The 16,541-nt window shown below is 46.2% G+C and overlaps 4 protein-coding genes across 4 annotated transcripts; all 4 read left to right on the top strand.

Annotated features, from left to right (window-relative positions):
- Window positions 1-1,060: 1,060 nt before the first annotated feature.
- On the top strand, window positions 1,061-4,217 carry AOL_s00169g90 (uncharacterized protein; the record flags this gene model as incomplete). Its single annotated transcript, XM_011127447.1, has 5 exons — window positions 1,061-1,541; window positions 1,615-2,049; window positions 2,101-2,226; window positions 2,285-2,783; window positions 2,831-4,217. 5 exons carry the CDS (start codon window positions 1,061-1,063, stop codon window positions 4,215-4,217), a joined length of 2,928 nt encoding a protein of 975 aa, XP_011125749.1.
- Window positions 4,218-4,785: 568 nt separating this feature from the next.
- Window positions 4,786-6,261, top strand: AOL_s00169g89 (uncharacterized protein; the record flags this gene model as incomplete). Its single annotated transcript, XM_011127446.1, has 1 exon — window positions 4,786-6,261. One exon carries the CDS (start codon window positions 4,786-4,788, stop codon window positions 6,259-6,261), a length of 1,476 nt encoding a protein of 491 aa, XP_011125748.1.
- A 6,689-nt stretch (window positions 6,262-12,950) lies between these two features.
- Window positions 12,951-14,839, top strand: AOL_s00169g88 (uncharacterized protein; the record flags this gene model as incomplete). The annotated part of the gene is made up of 2 exons (XM_011127445.1): window positions 12,951-14,311; window positions 14,380-14,839. The coding sequence occupies 2 exons, from the start codon at window positions 12,951-12,953 to the stop codon at window positions 14,837-14,839; spliced, it is 1,821 nt and encodes a 606-aa protein (XP_011125747.1).
- A 9-nt stretch (window positions 14,840-14,848) lies between these two features.
- Window positions 14,849-15,379, top strand: AOL_s00169g87 (uncharacterized protein; the record flags this gene model as incomplete). The annotated part of the gene is made up of 1 exon (XM_011127444.1): window positions 14,849-15,379. The coding sequence occupies one exon, from the start codon at window positions 14,849-14,851 to the stop codon at window positions 15,377-15,379; it is 531 nt and encodes a 176-aa protein (XP_011125746.1).
- Between the last annotated feature and the right edge of the window lie 1,162 nt (window positions 15,380-16,541).

Here is a 16,541-nt window from a genome sequence, read left to right as displayed (position 1 = left end):
TTCATATCTTGGGGGGTTTTTGAATTGAAGGCCGGGCCGATCCGGAGCCATCTATAAGTATAATACCCGATGAGATCGCAAGCAAACTAACGTTTAAACTGAAGATATGTCCCAGGTTACGAGACTGATATGTCTCGATCGCGAACAAGACTTACAATATTCAACACTTCAATTCTCAATTGATTTGATCGAGTTAGTTGGGGCTTAATGCCTGTTGGTTTAGCCATAGCCGAGACGCCCCTAGTTCTTTCATAAGATGAGACAAGAGGTACTATTTGCAAAATCGATCCTTCAAGATCGATCTGTATAGATAGATCTATCTGGCATGCAGTTAAACTAGACTAGCCGAAGAAATAGCCTTATCAGGTTGCGTACCTGTGCAACTTCTATTTTCCGGGCGCAAAGCCACAGTTCTAGTACTAGTATGTACCTAGGTAAGTACCAGCCTTGCAAGTTGACTTAGTCTAGCGCTAGCCCACCGACGCGATACGACTAGCCGTAGATTAGCTTAGGCGGTACGTTCTTACAGGACACCGCAAACGAATACAATCGTCACGAACCTCTTTTGTAACTAATACAAAGCGGTCTAAGACTTGAGATAAGTAAGGGCCTGTTTAGTCACTCGAGCTCGCTGGGTGAGCTGCAAAATGCAACAGATCATGGGAACCAAACTATGCAATGTTTGTCGGGCTCAAGTGACCTCGCTCCAATCGACGCCTGCCGTCCAAGCCATATCTTGCGGGGTACCCAATCACATCCGACTCGCCTGCCCGGGGCTTTGAATTGTGTTGTTGTTATCATCAACATCAACATCATCATCAACCTTTCATCTCACTTACCCCTTGGAAAAAAGGACGGACAATACATGATAGCATCGCCGACTTCAAGACTAAACTAGGCATTAAACTCCTTGGACATCGTCCAGTCCAGTATTTCTCTTCTCTCCCGATGACGGCGACTCGTCACGCCTAATACCTAGCCTCCCATGCGCCTCAGACCCTCAAGCCTGAAGACCTCCTTCACCCGTTACGTCACACCCAGTCCCCAATATACCACGACCATGCCCACCTGTGGCCCCTGCAAGGTGTCATTCCTTCACTTCCGACCTTTTCCTGTTACCATATTTACGGTTATAATATATCTGGCACTGTTCATACCATTATTAATCATCCATTATGTTCCGCCTACACCACCGCCTAATGCCTCGTTAAAGGAGTCGATAGGCGTTGATCTCGAAGACACATGGCGGACCCTGGCTGCAATAACAAAAAAATACCATCCATATAACTCTCGGGCAAATGACCATGTTAGATCCTTTTTGGTGGACAAGGTTAATCAGATCATTGAGAAGAACGGAAATAACAAGAGTGAGGTTATTGAGGACAATTATGTCAATGTCCTCTACACCGGCAGGACCACCGTCAAAATCTATTTTGAGAGTTTGAATGTTATTGTTAAGGTTCAAGGGAGTGGTGATTTTGAAGGTGTAGTCGGTGATGTTTTGGTGAATGCTCACTACGATAGTGTCAGCACGGCGCCCGGTATGACCACCCAAGGATATTACGGCTTTAATTGAACGCTGGGAGTTACTAACGACTTGTTAATGATTTATAGGTGCAACCGACGATGGAGTCGCCGTTGTCACCGTACTCGGCCTGATCGACTACTTTACCCAACCAAACAACACTCCTCGCCGGGATATGTACTTTCTCCTTAACAATGGCGAGGAAGACTACCTCAACGGTGCCATGGCATTCACAGAACACCCCCTTGCCAAAAATTGTCGTATATTCTTGAACCTAGAAGGCGCCGGTGCTGGTGGACGTGCCACTCTTTTCCGTAGCACTGATGCCGAAGTCACCAAGTTCTTCAAGAGGGCAAAGTACCCGTTCGGCAGCAGTCTGAGCGGTGATGCCTTCAAGCAAGGGTTTATCCGAAGCCAAACTGACTACATTATCTTTGATGGAGAACTGGGTATGCGAGGTTTGGACCTAGCGTTTTGGCAACCAAGGGCTAGATATCACACCCAATGGGATTCGATGGCTTTTAGTACGTCTTCAATTTTTTACCCCGGCAAGATACAAAGCTAATGATATACAGCAAGCATCAATTCCCTCTGGCATATGTTCGAGACATCTTTGAGTTCTCTTGTTGGCATGGCCCATGATGGCAGTTATACATTTGTCCAAGGCTCTGGACGCAAGCATACCGGTGTCTGGTTCGACAGTAAGTACACCTATTCCATTCGGCACAATGTATCTCCCCCTAACCGCTTTATAAATAGTGTTTGGCCGAGGATTCGCCATCTTCCAGATCGCCGATACGTTCATCTGGTCTATATGTCTCTTAACAATCACCCCCTTCTTCATTTTTGGGCTCTTCTATCTTCTCGCCAGCTCAGACAAGCTCTATCTTCTTGCCTCTTCACCAAAGTCAAATGGACCACTGCCACCAAAATTAGAATTGGCTGGATGTAAAGGCTTCTGGAGGCCATTTGTAGCCATCCTCTTCTCCACATCTGCAGTCGTCGGCACAGCTTTGCTCATTGCCAAAGTCAATCCGATGATAATGTATAGCAGCCAAGAGGCCATTTGGGTTTGCCTAATATCTCTATGGATTGTGACGTCTTGGTTCAGTCTTAAAATTGCAAACTGGTGGCGGCCTTCAGCGACAGCTCGAACCTGGAGTATCGGATGGATCTCATTCATTGCGTGGCTACTCCTTGTCCTAAACGCCGTAGCAGAAGATAGGCTTGACGTTGGTGGGATGTATTTCACAATTTTGTAAGACTCCCTATCATTACTCTCATATAACCATGCTAATTTTCTAGTTACTATATGGCAACCGCACTCGCCTTGGTTTTCTCCCTTCTCGACCTCTTCTTTCTTCCTCCTACGTCTCATATTTACGACTCGATCGCCCACGCCGACCCACTCGAGGATGACGACCACCGCTCTCTCATTGCTCCGTCTGTCGATCACACCAACACACTCTCCCCAGATGACGAAGAATCCGAGCCTCCTAATGAACAAACATCCCTTTTGCGGGACTCTTCAAATCTCGGACGTGGTCGCCATATCGGTCGCCGCCCCAATTCTCATGGTTCTCTTAGTATCGGTGCAGCGAGTAGTCTTCCCACCATCGAAAACAATGAGGACGATGAACCATCATGCTCATCCACGACACTGTGTGCTTCGCGACAGTATCCCGGTGAACAATACTGGTCCAGGTACTTGCCACGATATACATGGTTATTGCAAGCGATAATTCTCATCCCCGTCCCCGTCATCATCACTGCACAAATTGCGCTGATCGTGGGAACCTCCATTGCGCAAACCGGCGCGGATGGAAACAATCCAATCACAGCATATATTCTTTACGCAGTATTTACAATCTTGATACTACTTCCTCTTCAACCATTCCTGCACCGATGGACACGCCATATTCCACTATTCCTATTCTTTGTCTTTGTCGGGACTTTGTTGTACCTGCTCCTAGCGTTCCCATTTAGTTGGAACAACCCGCTCAAGGTCTACTTCGCACAAACTGTAGACCTGAGAACGGGTGAGAACAGAGTTCACTTGGTCGGGGTCAATAAATATATCAAAAGCATTGTGGAGGAGAATATACCGAGTGCCTGGGCTCCTGGGGCAGACTTGGTATGTAAAGATGACCCCTTAAGACTAGGGTTGCAGAGGTGTTCATGGCCCGGAAAAATGCCCAATGTGGTGCCGGGTTACGAATCCAAAAAGTGGGCATCTGTCAACGCTACCTCTTTAGGCGAAAAAGATGGTCTTAAGCGCGCGAAACTCGAGGTCAGAGCCAAAAACACAAGAGCGTGCAGGGTCAACTTTGAGAAAAATATAGGAAAATGGATCAAGAACGTTGATATCTTCGACCCCACCGGGAAGGGGAAGACCGTGAAGCATAAGAGTGAAGGGAAAGATTTTGGAGGTCCTGTTCAGCAAATCAGGCTTTGGAGCCGTGAGTGGGGGAGGGGTTGGGACGTTGTCGTTGAATATGAACAAAATGAGGACACTAAAGCCGGGCCCGTAGGGGTTGTGGAGTGCCTGTGGAGTGATGCTAATGATGGGGGGATAAAGGCACTCGAGGAGATTAAGAGTTACCTACCACAATGGGCCGTGGTTAGTAAGTTAGAGGACGGGTTGGTTATTGGGGAGATTCCGTTCGCGACCGAGAAAGTCAAGGAGATCTAACCGAGGGTTTCGAGAGCACTGTAATATAGTCTCAAGCATATAATATTTGGAGCATGTTCATCATTGATTTCTTTTTTTTTTTTTTTTTTCGTTTTATTCCCTTTTCCCTCTATTTGCTTTTACTCACATTTTTGGGAGCTGGCTAACTGTACCTGGATCATCTGATATTTGCTTTCGTATATCCATATATTTCATCTGCATATATTTTCTTCGTTGTTATGCTTTGTCCACACAGCAGGCTTGTTCATAAAGGCAGGGCAGCACAGTATAAAATAATATTGGTTAGATTGCTAGCTCGCTTCAATTACACAATGGGATTGTATACTCACGAAACCGGGTAAATGTTGTTTTTGTTGGAATTTATAAACGGATCCTGCACATATGACTAGACGTGACCTCTTCTTCTCCCCAAATCCAGCTACCCACGTATACCGCAAGTGCATAACGTTATATAACAGATCGAATCTACATGTTCTAATTCATGAGATATATTGCGAAATCATCAACTTTTAAAGACAAGCATCGATATCACATATATATTCTTGAGATGCATCAGGATCAACAAACTATGGCATCTCTACCAAGCCTCCCCCAAGAATTAATCGACCAAATCTCATTATCCATCGACGACCAAGACGACGTCCTCTCCCTCCGTCTAACCTGCAAATCTTTCAACCAAAAATTCCGTGACTCCCACCTCACTTCAATCTACCAATGTCGTCGTATCTTCCTCGTCCCACGAAGTCTTCAAAACCTTCTAAAAATTGCGAAGGACCCTTCAGGAGTAGGGGACCGAGTCAAATATCTACAAATTGCAGATTCGAATCCCTATTGTGAGATTGTATCTTGGCCACCTTCGGAGCTTGATAGTGAGAAGACTATTTTGACAAGATCCGCGAGGGAGAAGTTGTCCGCTGCTGGGAGTGAGTTTAGAGAAGAGACCGAGGAGATGATTTCCTCTGGAAGGGATATTAAGATGTTGGTGGAGATATTTGAAAACTTGAAAAACTTGCAGGGGATCGAAATAGAGAAGTATTCGGAGTTACCGAAAAGGTGGGAGTTTAACTTGTTATACCCTTCGTTGGGGTTGGGTCCTGGAAAACAGATACCGGAGTTTATGTCTCTGATCACAACCAACGATACCAAGGCCATAGGTGGTAAGCCATCGCGTAAGGTTATTACCGCAGCGCTAAAATCCGGGATCAAAAGTCTTCGAAAGTTATCGAATACTTACGCTACTACTCGCGACGCATTTTCTCACAATTGGTTCGAGGACATGGTTCCTTTGTTTCCAAGGTTCTCCACGGCTTTTCCAAATCTTAGATCTTTGGAGATTAGCATCTGTTGCAAAACAACGTATAACGGTCAACCGCTTCCGGCGGGGGAGAAGAATGTTTGTGATTGGCTTGAGGGTTTGGGGGACACGCTTGAAGAATTGAGGTTTGAGTATCTTATTCCTGCTGTTAATTTAAAGAAGACAACGATGCTTCCTGATGGGAAGGGGCTACCGCGGCTAAAGGTCTTACACCTTAGAAGCATCCTTATCGATATCGATAATCTATCAGGATTGTTGGAGAGTTGTAAGGATAGCTTGAAGGAGATAAAAATACTCAGCTGTAGGACTTTGGATATCAAGGAAGGCGTGTTTAAGTTACTAAAGTTCCTGAGGAAGAAGGTTAAAGGGTTAAGGATATTTGAAGCTAAGTTTAAAGATGAAGAGATTACGAGAGAGGGGTCTTATCCCGTTAGGATCCATATTTATGGGGATTGGGAATCATACCCCGCGAATTGTGTGGTTTGGACGAAAGTGCGGCAGAAGGTTTTCTTTTCACCGCGTGATTGGGAGATTCATACGTGTCAAAAGTTTGATACAGAGGCAAACGTTGTCTTTGAGATTGATGAGAATGATACGGCTGAAGGATTTTGGAGAAAATTATTGGATGGGAAGTGGGATGAGTGGGATGCGATAAGTCCTAATGATTATTATTATGATAGGAGGTTGTTAGGTGAAATTGGAACGTCAATAGCACCGTCTCGTATTTAGATCTCCATCGACTAAGTTTAATATAATTAAAATGGGATTCTATTGCAATTGAACACTTTGACCGTCAGGCCTTGCGGCGCGAAATATTGATTATCACGGTTATTGGTAACGATCACATTGATATCGCTACCAACCAGCCAATATAGTGAGGTTACGGAGATTTAATTACCACATAACAATGACGGACGGAGTTAAATTTGTTGAAATCCCCAAGCACCTCTGAATTGCGCACCCGTCGATATCGATGTAGAGAAAGTAAAATAGTTTGAAGCTGAAATTAGTCATGCGATGTATAAATGCGAGACTCTAAGCGTGTGGTCTTATAAGTTGACTTGAAGATGAAGTTTCATTGGATACCACTAGTTTCAGTGCTGGAATAGATAGTTTAGAGCGCTAACATATGTGCAGATATATTTTCATGAGCATTGTTAGGCCCTATGTCGATATCTTTGAGTACTACGACGACATATGACAACTATAGGTTACAGCACATCTACGGATTTAAGGGTATAAGAACAATTTGGTAATATTTGAATCATTGACGATTGTCTCCCAAAGTATCAGCTAGTCGTCACAGAATATAGCGCTCCAAGATTTGATTACGAGTGGACCTTGCCATATCCAGCGCTGGTCACTTAGCCTATAATCATATTACCAAAAGCTAAGCCTACCTACTCCTCGCTCGTGACCATTAATTTATGAGCTCAACGTCGTATTAGCCATCTCCTAATACCAATACCCGTAAATAGCCTTCCCAATACCAGAACTATTATATCGAATTAGGCGTGTACCTACGTCACAAGGGGTTTCCCTAAGAAAACGATAATTTAGAAGACCCGCGATTTCCAATAAACTTGAGGTTTAGTGTGAGAATCATGGTAGCACCTGATTCACATCCGATAAGATCCAGAGGCCTTCTTTCGGTACATATAGTATGTAGTACCTTACGATATCACAAGGTCATATGATCTCCTCCTCCCACTGAAGAACTCCTCGCTTCAGCCTCCTACCTCGAGACCGATGATCATCGAGGAGTTAAATGTTAAATGCGGGGGGTGGAAAAGGCAGCCGACCCCCCAAAGTGAGTTAGTAGCTGACCTCATCTCATCGATACCTTACGTCCGTCGTCTTTTTTTGTGAGTGTGGGTGGGTGTGTTCATTCCCTTGCTTGAAATAAGGGAGAGACGGAGAAAAAGTCCCGCAAGAATGACCTGCATAACATCCCACTTGCAGGGAAGTATGTAGGAAATGCTCAGCAGGGCAGCGACGATGCGAGAGCTAAGGTTTGTAGGTGCAGAGAGTATGTGGGCGTAATGGGCGGGCGATGCGATGAGGCGGGATTGGGTATAAGTGCGGGGAAAAACGACCCGCGATGAGGTTGGTTTTTCCTTTTCCTTTTGGGGACCTTTAACGACACACCGACGGGAAAGTTGCAACCCCACGCCTGTTTATATTATTTTTTTCCACTTTGGGATGTTGGTCACGGAATACTTGACAGGCGAAGCTATCGTTTTGCTTTTTTGGAAAGAAGTAAGCATATTGAATATTGAATTCAAGATTTTTTTGGTTTTGTGGTGGGTTTTGAAAGAAGTTGTAACACTGGCATTGATGGGGTATCATCGCGTGTGTAAGTTCTTTCGGCAATCGGGGAGAGCTGAGTTGGTATTCGAAGCGAATTATTGCATTCCCCAGCCTCAGGAATGAGCACCGCGGAACGTAATGGCCATCCCACGTGCAATTGAGGCAGCCGATCTCCCTTCCGCATTGTCTGAGACCTGTTGTGGCTCTCAACCGTGGGAGTGTAGCATCCGTTCTTTTCTGTGTCAATTCTAACAACCTTTTAATGTAAGCCTTAGTAAACTGGCCTTTAAATCGTGCCACTATAGTGCTATCGAATTATTAATTTAGTTCTCGAAGCGCTCTTTAACATATTCTATAACTTAGCTCAAGATTCTGTATGCATCAGCTGTGTTAAACGGCTGGTATTATAGGTATAATTATAGGAATTAGAGGGCGGGTTAAACCGGTTGCGTTTCGGTGGCTTGCTTGCTTGCCTGCTTGCCCGGTTGCTTGCTTTGATGGAGCACGGCCTCATGGATGATACTATCGATATCTCTCCGCTTTCATGTTTTCCAAGGTTACTATTGAAGCGGGTTTATGCAAACTTCCAGCCATCCGTTTCAGCGTGTTAATGCTGATTTGAAGGTGCTAATTCGAGGTATGGTGTATCACGGAACCAGCGTAGGGAGTATCCCTAAAGCACCTCTTCATATTCATGCTGAAGAATATTGAGCAATAGGTGACCCCACTTTTCTGAGCCGTGACCTTTGAATGCTAATTGAATCGGGTGGGAACTGTGGAGCTCCAGCTTTCCAAAATATCCTTGGCAGCTATGGAGGAGCACACAAGCCTCGATTGGCTAGATGGGTCGAACGGGGTGAAACGAGCGAGAAGCTGTCAAATCAGACGATGTCATTCTTACAGGCGGGAACCTTGTCGGTTGCTCCACTCGATGGCGTTTCGTTGGTTGGAAGCGGTTTTTGTGTGGAAACTGGAATCACGGGTTTGGAGGGCCTTCTGGTATTGTTTTTGTTCGGTCCTTGCTGGAAGCTCAAAGCGAAAAACATGCAAGGAAAGGAAGGGAAAAGGGAAGGGAAGGGTGTTCAGAAGGCGATCAATTAGCCTGCTCCCGCTCCTGTCATTTTGCGGGACAAAAAATTGCGCAAGACCTGGGTGGTTTTTTTTGTTCCTTCGAGATACAAGATTTGACGGGGCATAGCAACCTGGAGCTTCATGTGTGAGGAAGGCTTGTGCGGGCTCCACACCTCTTGGGATGAAGCTTTCGGAATCCAGATTTGGAGCTCCCAGCAGTCCGTCATATGAAATTGGAATTATCGTGAATAATCGTGATGAGGGTAAGCTTACCTCATCGCATATTTCTCGAATCGGCACACCTCCTCAACTTGCCTAGCAAGTTATGTCGACGAGAAGTCACAAAAGAATAGGCAACCTCTCGATTCCGAACATCGTTTTGTATTCGCGGTCTACGAAAGCCATTGGCTCCTCTGCACACCGAACTAATGCATGGCTTCCCGGACTATTCCCTTCTAGGGACTTTCCCTTGTCGATGTTCATTTTTCGCATAAAACAGAGAAGGGAGTCGAATCCATTAAAAGACGCAAGGGTCGCAAACGCTTTCAAGGTCGTGATAGCTGGGGATAGGGAGACTTGTGCTCAGATATACTAAGAATGCTGCCGTAGACACCAGCACTTACCCCAGCGACATCGCCAGGAGAAGGCTACTAGCCTCGAGTAGCAAGTTTTGACAGATCAAACTCGCATGGAACCAGCCTTTTGATCCCTGATGCGTTGTCATAGGCTTTAAATTTGAACTCCACGACAATACGTAGCTGGCATAAGCCCATAGGGGGCTGACGAAAGATACTAGCCTCTTTGGCAGGGCAAGCACCTGGACTGTGAGCAGGTGATCTTCGTCGTCGACACCAACAATTTAATAGTCTACACCAGATCTTGGGAAAGTTAATGCGTCTTCGTAGCTGGTTGCCGGCTTATTGAGCTCACCCACAAAAAATAACCCAAGCGAGCAAGAGAAGAACTTGAAAAAAAAAAAAAAAAAAAAAAAAAAAAAAAGGCGTATCGGAGTAGACCAGGAACTTATTTTTGTTAGGTATTCGATTAGACCAGCCAAGTCAGTCGGGCTCGATCAGTCAACCGTGACGAGTATTGCCCCTTATGCGACCAGAGGAACGAGGGTTTGGGACAGGATATGATCTCCAGGTGCTGATACATAACTTTCGTTCTGGCAGGACTTCCTATTTGTCTTTCGGGTAATATATAAAAAACCTGGAGTCGAATAACAATGTATATGCTGGGTATCATTTTGCTTGGAAACTCGCACGAACGGTACCTTTTGTTACCTCTTTCAAATCCATACATGATGCATCCCGTCGAATCGCTCAGTGGTACCAGCTCATCTGCTTGTGCCTCGGAAGACTGGGCAGGCATGCAATCGATGCAATGTCATGTAGGTACCTGTAGCTTTGAGCTGTACGGAATACCACCCATACGTCCCCTAAAGGAATTGCCATGCCATGCCTTGCCATCTCCAGAACCCCTGCCAGCATTCGTGTGTTCGCCAGTTCAGGTCGGTTTGTCCTAGATGGGGTACTGAGAATGCTTGTCATCAAGTAAAATCGTGACTTTCTGAGACTTTCCATGCAACATGCAGGCCAATGCTGCTACCGACCAGAGCAATAAATTGTAAGCCGTGGCACCTCTTGCATCGGATCTCGTGTCTAAAAGACAAAAGAAGGTGCATCAGCATCAGCAGCAGCAGCAGCACAGCATGCCTGGCAGCAGGCACTTGACTTGATCAATTGAATGGGTGAAATAATGAATGAGAAACCCGTAAATGAGACCTAGTTTTAGCGTCGATGGAGGCCAGGTGGAAGAACGGATGGGGGTAACTAGTAAACTGACATCGACGAACCAGAATGAATATGAATGGTGTTCACCTTCCATCGAGAGCTGTGGTCTGTCTTCCTGTTCGTCGACCTTGCAGGGCGCTGCTTCTAGCAAAGCAGCTCCGTGACCGGAACAATCAATCGATTTATACTCACCATACTTATCTCGTAATTTGATATTTCGATCTGTTTTTTTTATTCTAACTCATCTCCTTCTATGATTCATTTCGACAGAACCATTTTTAGTATATTCTTTTAGTGACTTTTCCAGGCATTCCTTTCACTTCATTCAGTTGTCGGGTCGGAGTTCTTGTGGTGGTTGTAGTAGTGTTAGTTAGTGGTGGTAGTTTCTGGCATCTTTGCAACAGCGACTAAGCCCTTAAGCGGTAATTTGTATGGGCAAAACAGCTTCCGTCTTCTCCCTCTCGCAGCTCCAACAACTTCCCATCAACCTCCCATCAGCTCAACCGCATTCAACCTTCCAACCAACCAACAGTAGCTTCATCACGATCGTCCATCTATATACATAATATACATATTCGCTTGCCAATTCCGGCCTCAAGTTTCAATTGATAGCCTACAATAGACAGCTTTTCGACCTGCTGCTTCGATTCGATTCCACTCCTTCGCTGGACTCTGGACTGGACTCCCAGTAGCTTCTCTCTGCTACTAGTTTTACTAGCTGGGTACTTACTAAATTTTCTACCTACCAAATTGCAATCAAGACCAAAAGACAAGAAGAGCTCCATCGGATATACCCAGCTTCTGTTCACAAGCATATGTCACTACGCTCCTTGCAAAAGTGCTAAAAAGAACTTCGAGTTCTCTTGCAATACTCCCCTTCACTCGAAAGGAAAGTCGCCGGGGAAAATACAGAATTCTCCAGGGAAAGTCCGGTCAACCCGAACATTCCTGCAGCTGGCGACAGAGACACACCCTTTGTATTGAGCATTTCTCGCCCACGAAAATAAGAAAGGGAAGGGGGAGCACAAAGAAAATAGAAAGGGACCCTCGTTCCGCCAGCGACAATTTCTTGGGTGTTCTTCTGCAAGCAAAAGCGAAAGGACAGGACGGACAAGGCCCAACTTTCCGTTTAGATGTTGTGACTGTTGTTGGACCCAGCAGCTGAAACAACGCCCCAAACTTTGCCAGCAGCATAGTGGACAGCGGATGTTCCTTCGATACCGAAGAACCTACCGCTGTCACCGCTATTGTTCATGCGAATGAATTGTATTTGCATTTTCTTGTGAAGTTGTTCTCTGAGAAATTGTTGTCCTCCCATCTCTTTGCCGCTTTTTCCCTTCCTGAGTTGGACTTATTGTCTTCCGTTCTTTCCCTTCCTCTTCCCTTTCCTATTCCTAGGCCCCCTTGATCCAGCGTCATTTCCTCGTGAGGACTCAAAAGGTCGGAACCTATTTTGGCTCTAACTAGAGGAGGGGCTCCATATCGCCGCCTTTTTCTCTTGAATGCCGCCTCAGAATCTTAGGGAGGAGAAAGCGGGCTGATTGTGGTGTGTGCTTGTATGCGAGGTTCAAACTTCCCAGTTTTCTCCTCATTCTTTGGGCTTAGCACCACCAATCCAGGCGAACCTGCCTTCTCCACCTTTTTTTTTCGACGCCATCTTTTTATACTGCATACTTCCCTCACCTCCAAATCTTTGGTCTCAGGCTGATAGCCTGAAGATATATCATTTTTATATTATCATTTTATCGATTCCGATTATAAGATATACTTTACTCATAACACGCTCTGGGAGTGGCCTGCTAATAAACCCTCATCGCTCCTTCCAGTTTTGATACAGATGCGTCGTAATTGTCGACTGGAGGCACCATATATGGAATTTGGCCAATAAGTCAGCTCGACGCTGAAGCCATTCACTATCACCGACTGTTATCTTTAGCACCAATATCATAACTTTTCAACTGTAACCCAACTCTTCGACACTCGCTCCAGACATTGCGCTTCATCCTCTGCTTTTAACATTGTTTCCGACCCCTCACGCTGGAGAGCTCGTTTACATGTGTGTTGAGCTTTTTCGGACCTTTCATGCATTGGTTCCGAAATATATCTCATACACAAACCATCCTAGCCAAGCCCCTCGTCAACAGTTGAAAATCTCCAACCACCACAACCCCTCAGAAAATCTAACCAACCTCGTCGCTCCATCGTAGTTGCGACTATCTTTCATTCCCCCCTCTCGAAAAAATGCCGCGATCGAATTTACACCCCCAGGGTCCGCCGGACTACGAGTTCTTGCCGGATTGGTATGGGGTTTTGGAACTGACCAAAGAGGCCTCTGCATCCGCTATACGTACTGCGTATAAGCGGCTTGCGTTCCAATATCACCCAGACAAAACGCTCGACGAAAAACTGAAACCTGAGATGACAAAAAGGTTCACTCAGATACAGGAAGCCTACGAAGTTTTAAGCGATTCTCGCCGTCGCCGAGAGTATGATGAAGATCTTACTCTTGAAGGCAAAATTCTTGAAGACTGGAGACGGACACAAGACGTTAGGGAACGGGCCGCGCGAAGCCGCAAGGCTCAGACTCGTCATCAGGAAGAAGAACGGATTAGAAGAGCGGAGGACAGACAGGCTGAAAAGGATTATCTAGCGGCGAAGAAACAGGAAGAAGATCAACTATTTGCTGCTATGCAGGCACAAAGCGCCCGGAAACAACATGCTGCAGACCAAGAAAGGAGAAAGACAACAAGCCAAGATACAGACCGTCAAAATGCAGACCGTCAACGAAGGAAAGAAGATGAGAGAAGGCAAAGGAGGATGAAAGAAGACGACATGTATCGACGTGAAGCTGAGCGCAAGGACGCTGAGAAGTTACAACGGGACGACGACCAAAAGCGATTTGCAAGAGACCACGAAAAGCGCACACGGGATAGGCGACATGAGCGTGGCCACAAAGTTGACATGATGCAACAATTCCCCATTGATGATATCCTTGACGCTGAGCCCGCACATTTCGGTGCTGGAGATCGTGGCAGGTCTTCAAAAGAGCGACTTCGTGATCCAACTCTACACGTTCCTGGAGAAAAGCCAAGGGATCGCTCTCGTCAACGCAACGGCTCCCGTCACCGTGAGCAAGACAGAGAGTCTGAGTTCACAACTCGTGATTTTGAGCACAGCCGCAGGCACCGATTCTACGCAGAGGGAGGCGGAAGACGCATGTCGACGGAGCCGATTCAAGAAGAATATATGCGAACGGCCGCATCGAGTCTCTACGGCTCTCCTCCACATCCATACTCCGTCCCACGATCCGCCGCTTCATACTCCCCTCCACCTTCTCCAAGAATGAGACATAGCAACCCGACGATGAATACAACACACAATTTCCAAGGACCGAATAAAGGACGTGATCGCACACGAGACCGACCTGGTGAGAGGCCGCGAAAACATTCTGAGGCTGGTCTCTACTCCAGAGACTCGTTTCCTTCAAGTATCCCCGAAGATGTTAACAGCTCCCTCCCAGGCAACCGTGACTCCGGCTACTCCACATCCTCGGCTGGTACAACGGTGCACCCTGGCACTGGACCACATCTATCTGCTGAGAAGTATGCTTTATTTCGGCCTTTCATACACTATTGTAATACTAACATACTTTCTCTGTTCGAACCTATAGCCTCGATCCTGCTGCGTACGGTATGAACGGCAAAAAGTACAAAGCTAAGGTTATGTACGTCACCGACTCTGAGGAAGAAGATGGAGCCAGCACTATCGGCAGAACCCGAACATCCAAGCGCGCGACTAAACAGTCTTCCCGCGATGATCCTCTATCCGCGTACGCACCTCGACACCAACCTACTGTTGAGTTGGATGATGATCCGTTCTCCTATATGCAAACTGGATCCAAGACGTTCCCGTTTACTCATAAAGACGTCAACTACGGCGCGAAGCTATCGCAAGTTCACACCCGAACCAATAGCGACCAATCGGCACCAGGTATCCAAATTGATTTCATTAATGAAGGCATGGCGGGTATGGGTATGGGTCCACCGGGCCACAAATCCCGTCATGCACCTACCGTAGGCGGATCTGGCGGGCTCCCGACATTCAGTAGACACCAAACCTGGGCAGCTTAGGACACTGTCATGACGGTTACAGGGTGTCCTTCCGGGCCTTACGAATTCGAATACGAAGAAGTCTCAACCCCCCTCAGACTCTACCGCCACCACTCAACGCCCAATATCAAGAGATGTAGTAAGAAACGCTGTAAGAGGGGCAAGTGCCAACGGAGAGGCAGCTCATCGGACAGCTCATCGGACAGCTCATCGGACAGCTCAGATACATCTAGTTCCGGTTCCAGTTCCAGTTCCGGTTCCAGTTCCAGTTCCAGCTCAAGTTCAAGTTCAAGTTCAAGCTCAAGTTCAAACTCAAGTTCAAGCACTGGAAGTAGCTCGGACGGCACCTCGAAAGGGTCTCCACCCCGCAGATTCCGTTTTATTCCATTTTATCAACCCCCACCCCCACCCCCACCCCCACCCCCACCCCCACAGCATGACCTCCCATCGTTTAATCGATCTGCCACAAGCCCTGAAATATTATTTTTTCGCCCAGTCTACCAGCCCCCTCCCCCACAATACAATCCATCATTACGCCATCGATCTTCTTCGTATCTTTGAACCAGGGCGATTCCAGCCATTCAGACAGAAATCCCCATCACCTACGGGTTCTCCATGAACTCCCTGACCCCAACCAGGGACTTCTTCCCATCGTTCCAGGACGCCTTCAAAGACACGAAACGAGACCGCCGCTGATGCCCAATATCTTCACTATCATTCATTCAATGTGTTAACAGCCAGCTTTTTACACTTGGAGCATCGGCGGCATCAGCGATACCGCCCTGCCCAGGCTACATTACAAATAAACATCAGCAGATAATCTTCTACATACAACACATCGGGGCAATCCATATCACCAAATTTTTGCTTGTTCAATGGTCTCGGTTTCAGCGGTTTTTCCTTTATTATTTTCTCGTTCTAGGGCCATAGCGACCACATCAATTTCCTATCTGTCTTTCACGTATCTCCTTTTCCCTAAACAACAAAGCCAAATTCGCATCCTCTTCATAGCAAGCGGCGTCGGCGACGTTTTGTGTTATCCTCTGGTTGACATTTTCAATGTTTTTATTGTGTGTCACGCTATGTTTTCTCGCCCTCTGGTTCGGTGGCGTTTTTGCTTTGTTCGGCAGGAACGCACTGGCCTTTCCTTTCCTTTCCTTTCCTTTCCTGATCTGTATGGTGATTTATATCACTATTCCGGTGTTTTTCTGCTTAACCTTACCAGCGTCTGTTAAATTCCCCTTTGCCCTTTTTCCTAAGACGCTTGTCTTTTCCTTTCGGAGTTGAGAAATATGGAGGTGGTTTTTGATACTTTTATGTAAACCCTGGCAATAACTACGAATATCCCCATTACAAACTGGTTTTCATTCTGTTATGTGCTTTCCTTCTGTGTATCTTTGTTTTCTCTCGTGTATAATGTGACTTTCTGCTTTTCAAACGGAGAATTAAGGGGACAAAGAAGGGATCGGGGTCGAAGGGGATAACGGGTATATTGATATCTGCTATGCTTGTGCTTTTTCATTCATGCGGCGACTGTAACTTTACCTATGGCCTTTTCCTTTTTTTTTTTTTTTTTTTTTTTTCCCTTTAAACTGATACAGTCTATACAAATATATATCCCTCCTCGAGATACTAGAAAGAGATCTCAAGGGGTTCTACACAACCATTGACTACTTTTCTTAATGCGCCATCTTACAATGGGATACCTCATGAAAGCCGTTAA

Source organism: Orbilia oligospora (genome assembly GCF_000225545.1).
Source record: "Orbilia oligospora ATCC 24927 unplaced genomic scaffold scaffold00169, whole genome shotgun sequence".
In the NCBI taxonomy this organism is placed as follows: Eukaryota; Fungi; Ascomycota; class Orbiliomycetes; order Orbiliales; family Orbiliaceae; genus Orbilia; species Orbilia oligospora.
The sequence above is the reverse complement of the archived record's forward strand: the minus strand, read 5'-3'. Positions and strand labels throughout refer to the sequence as shown.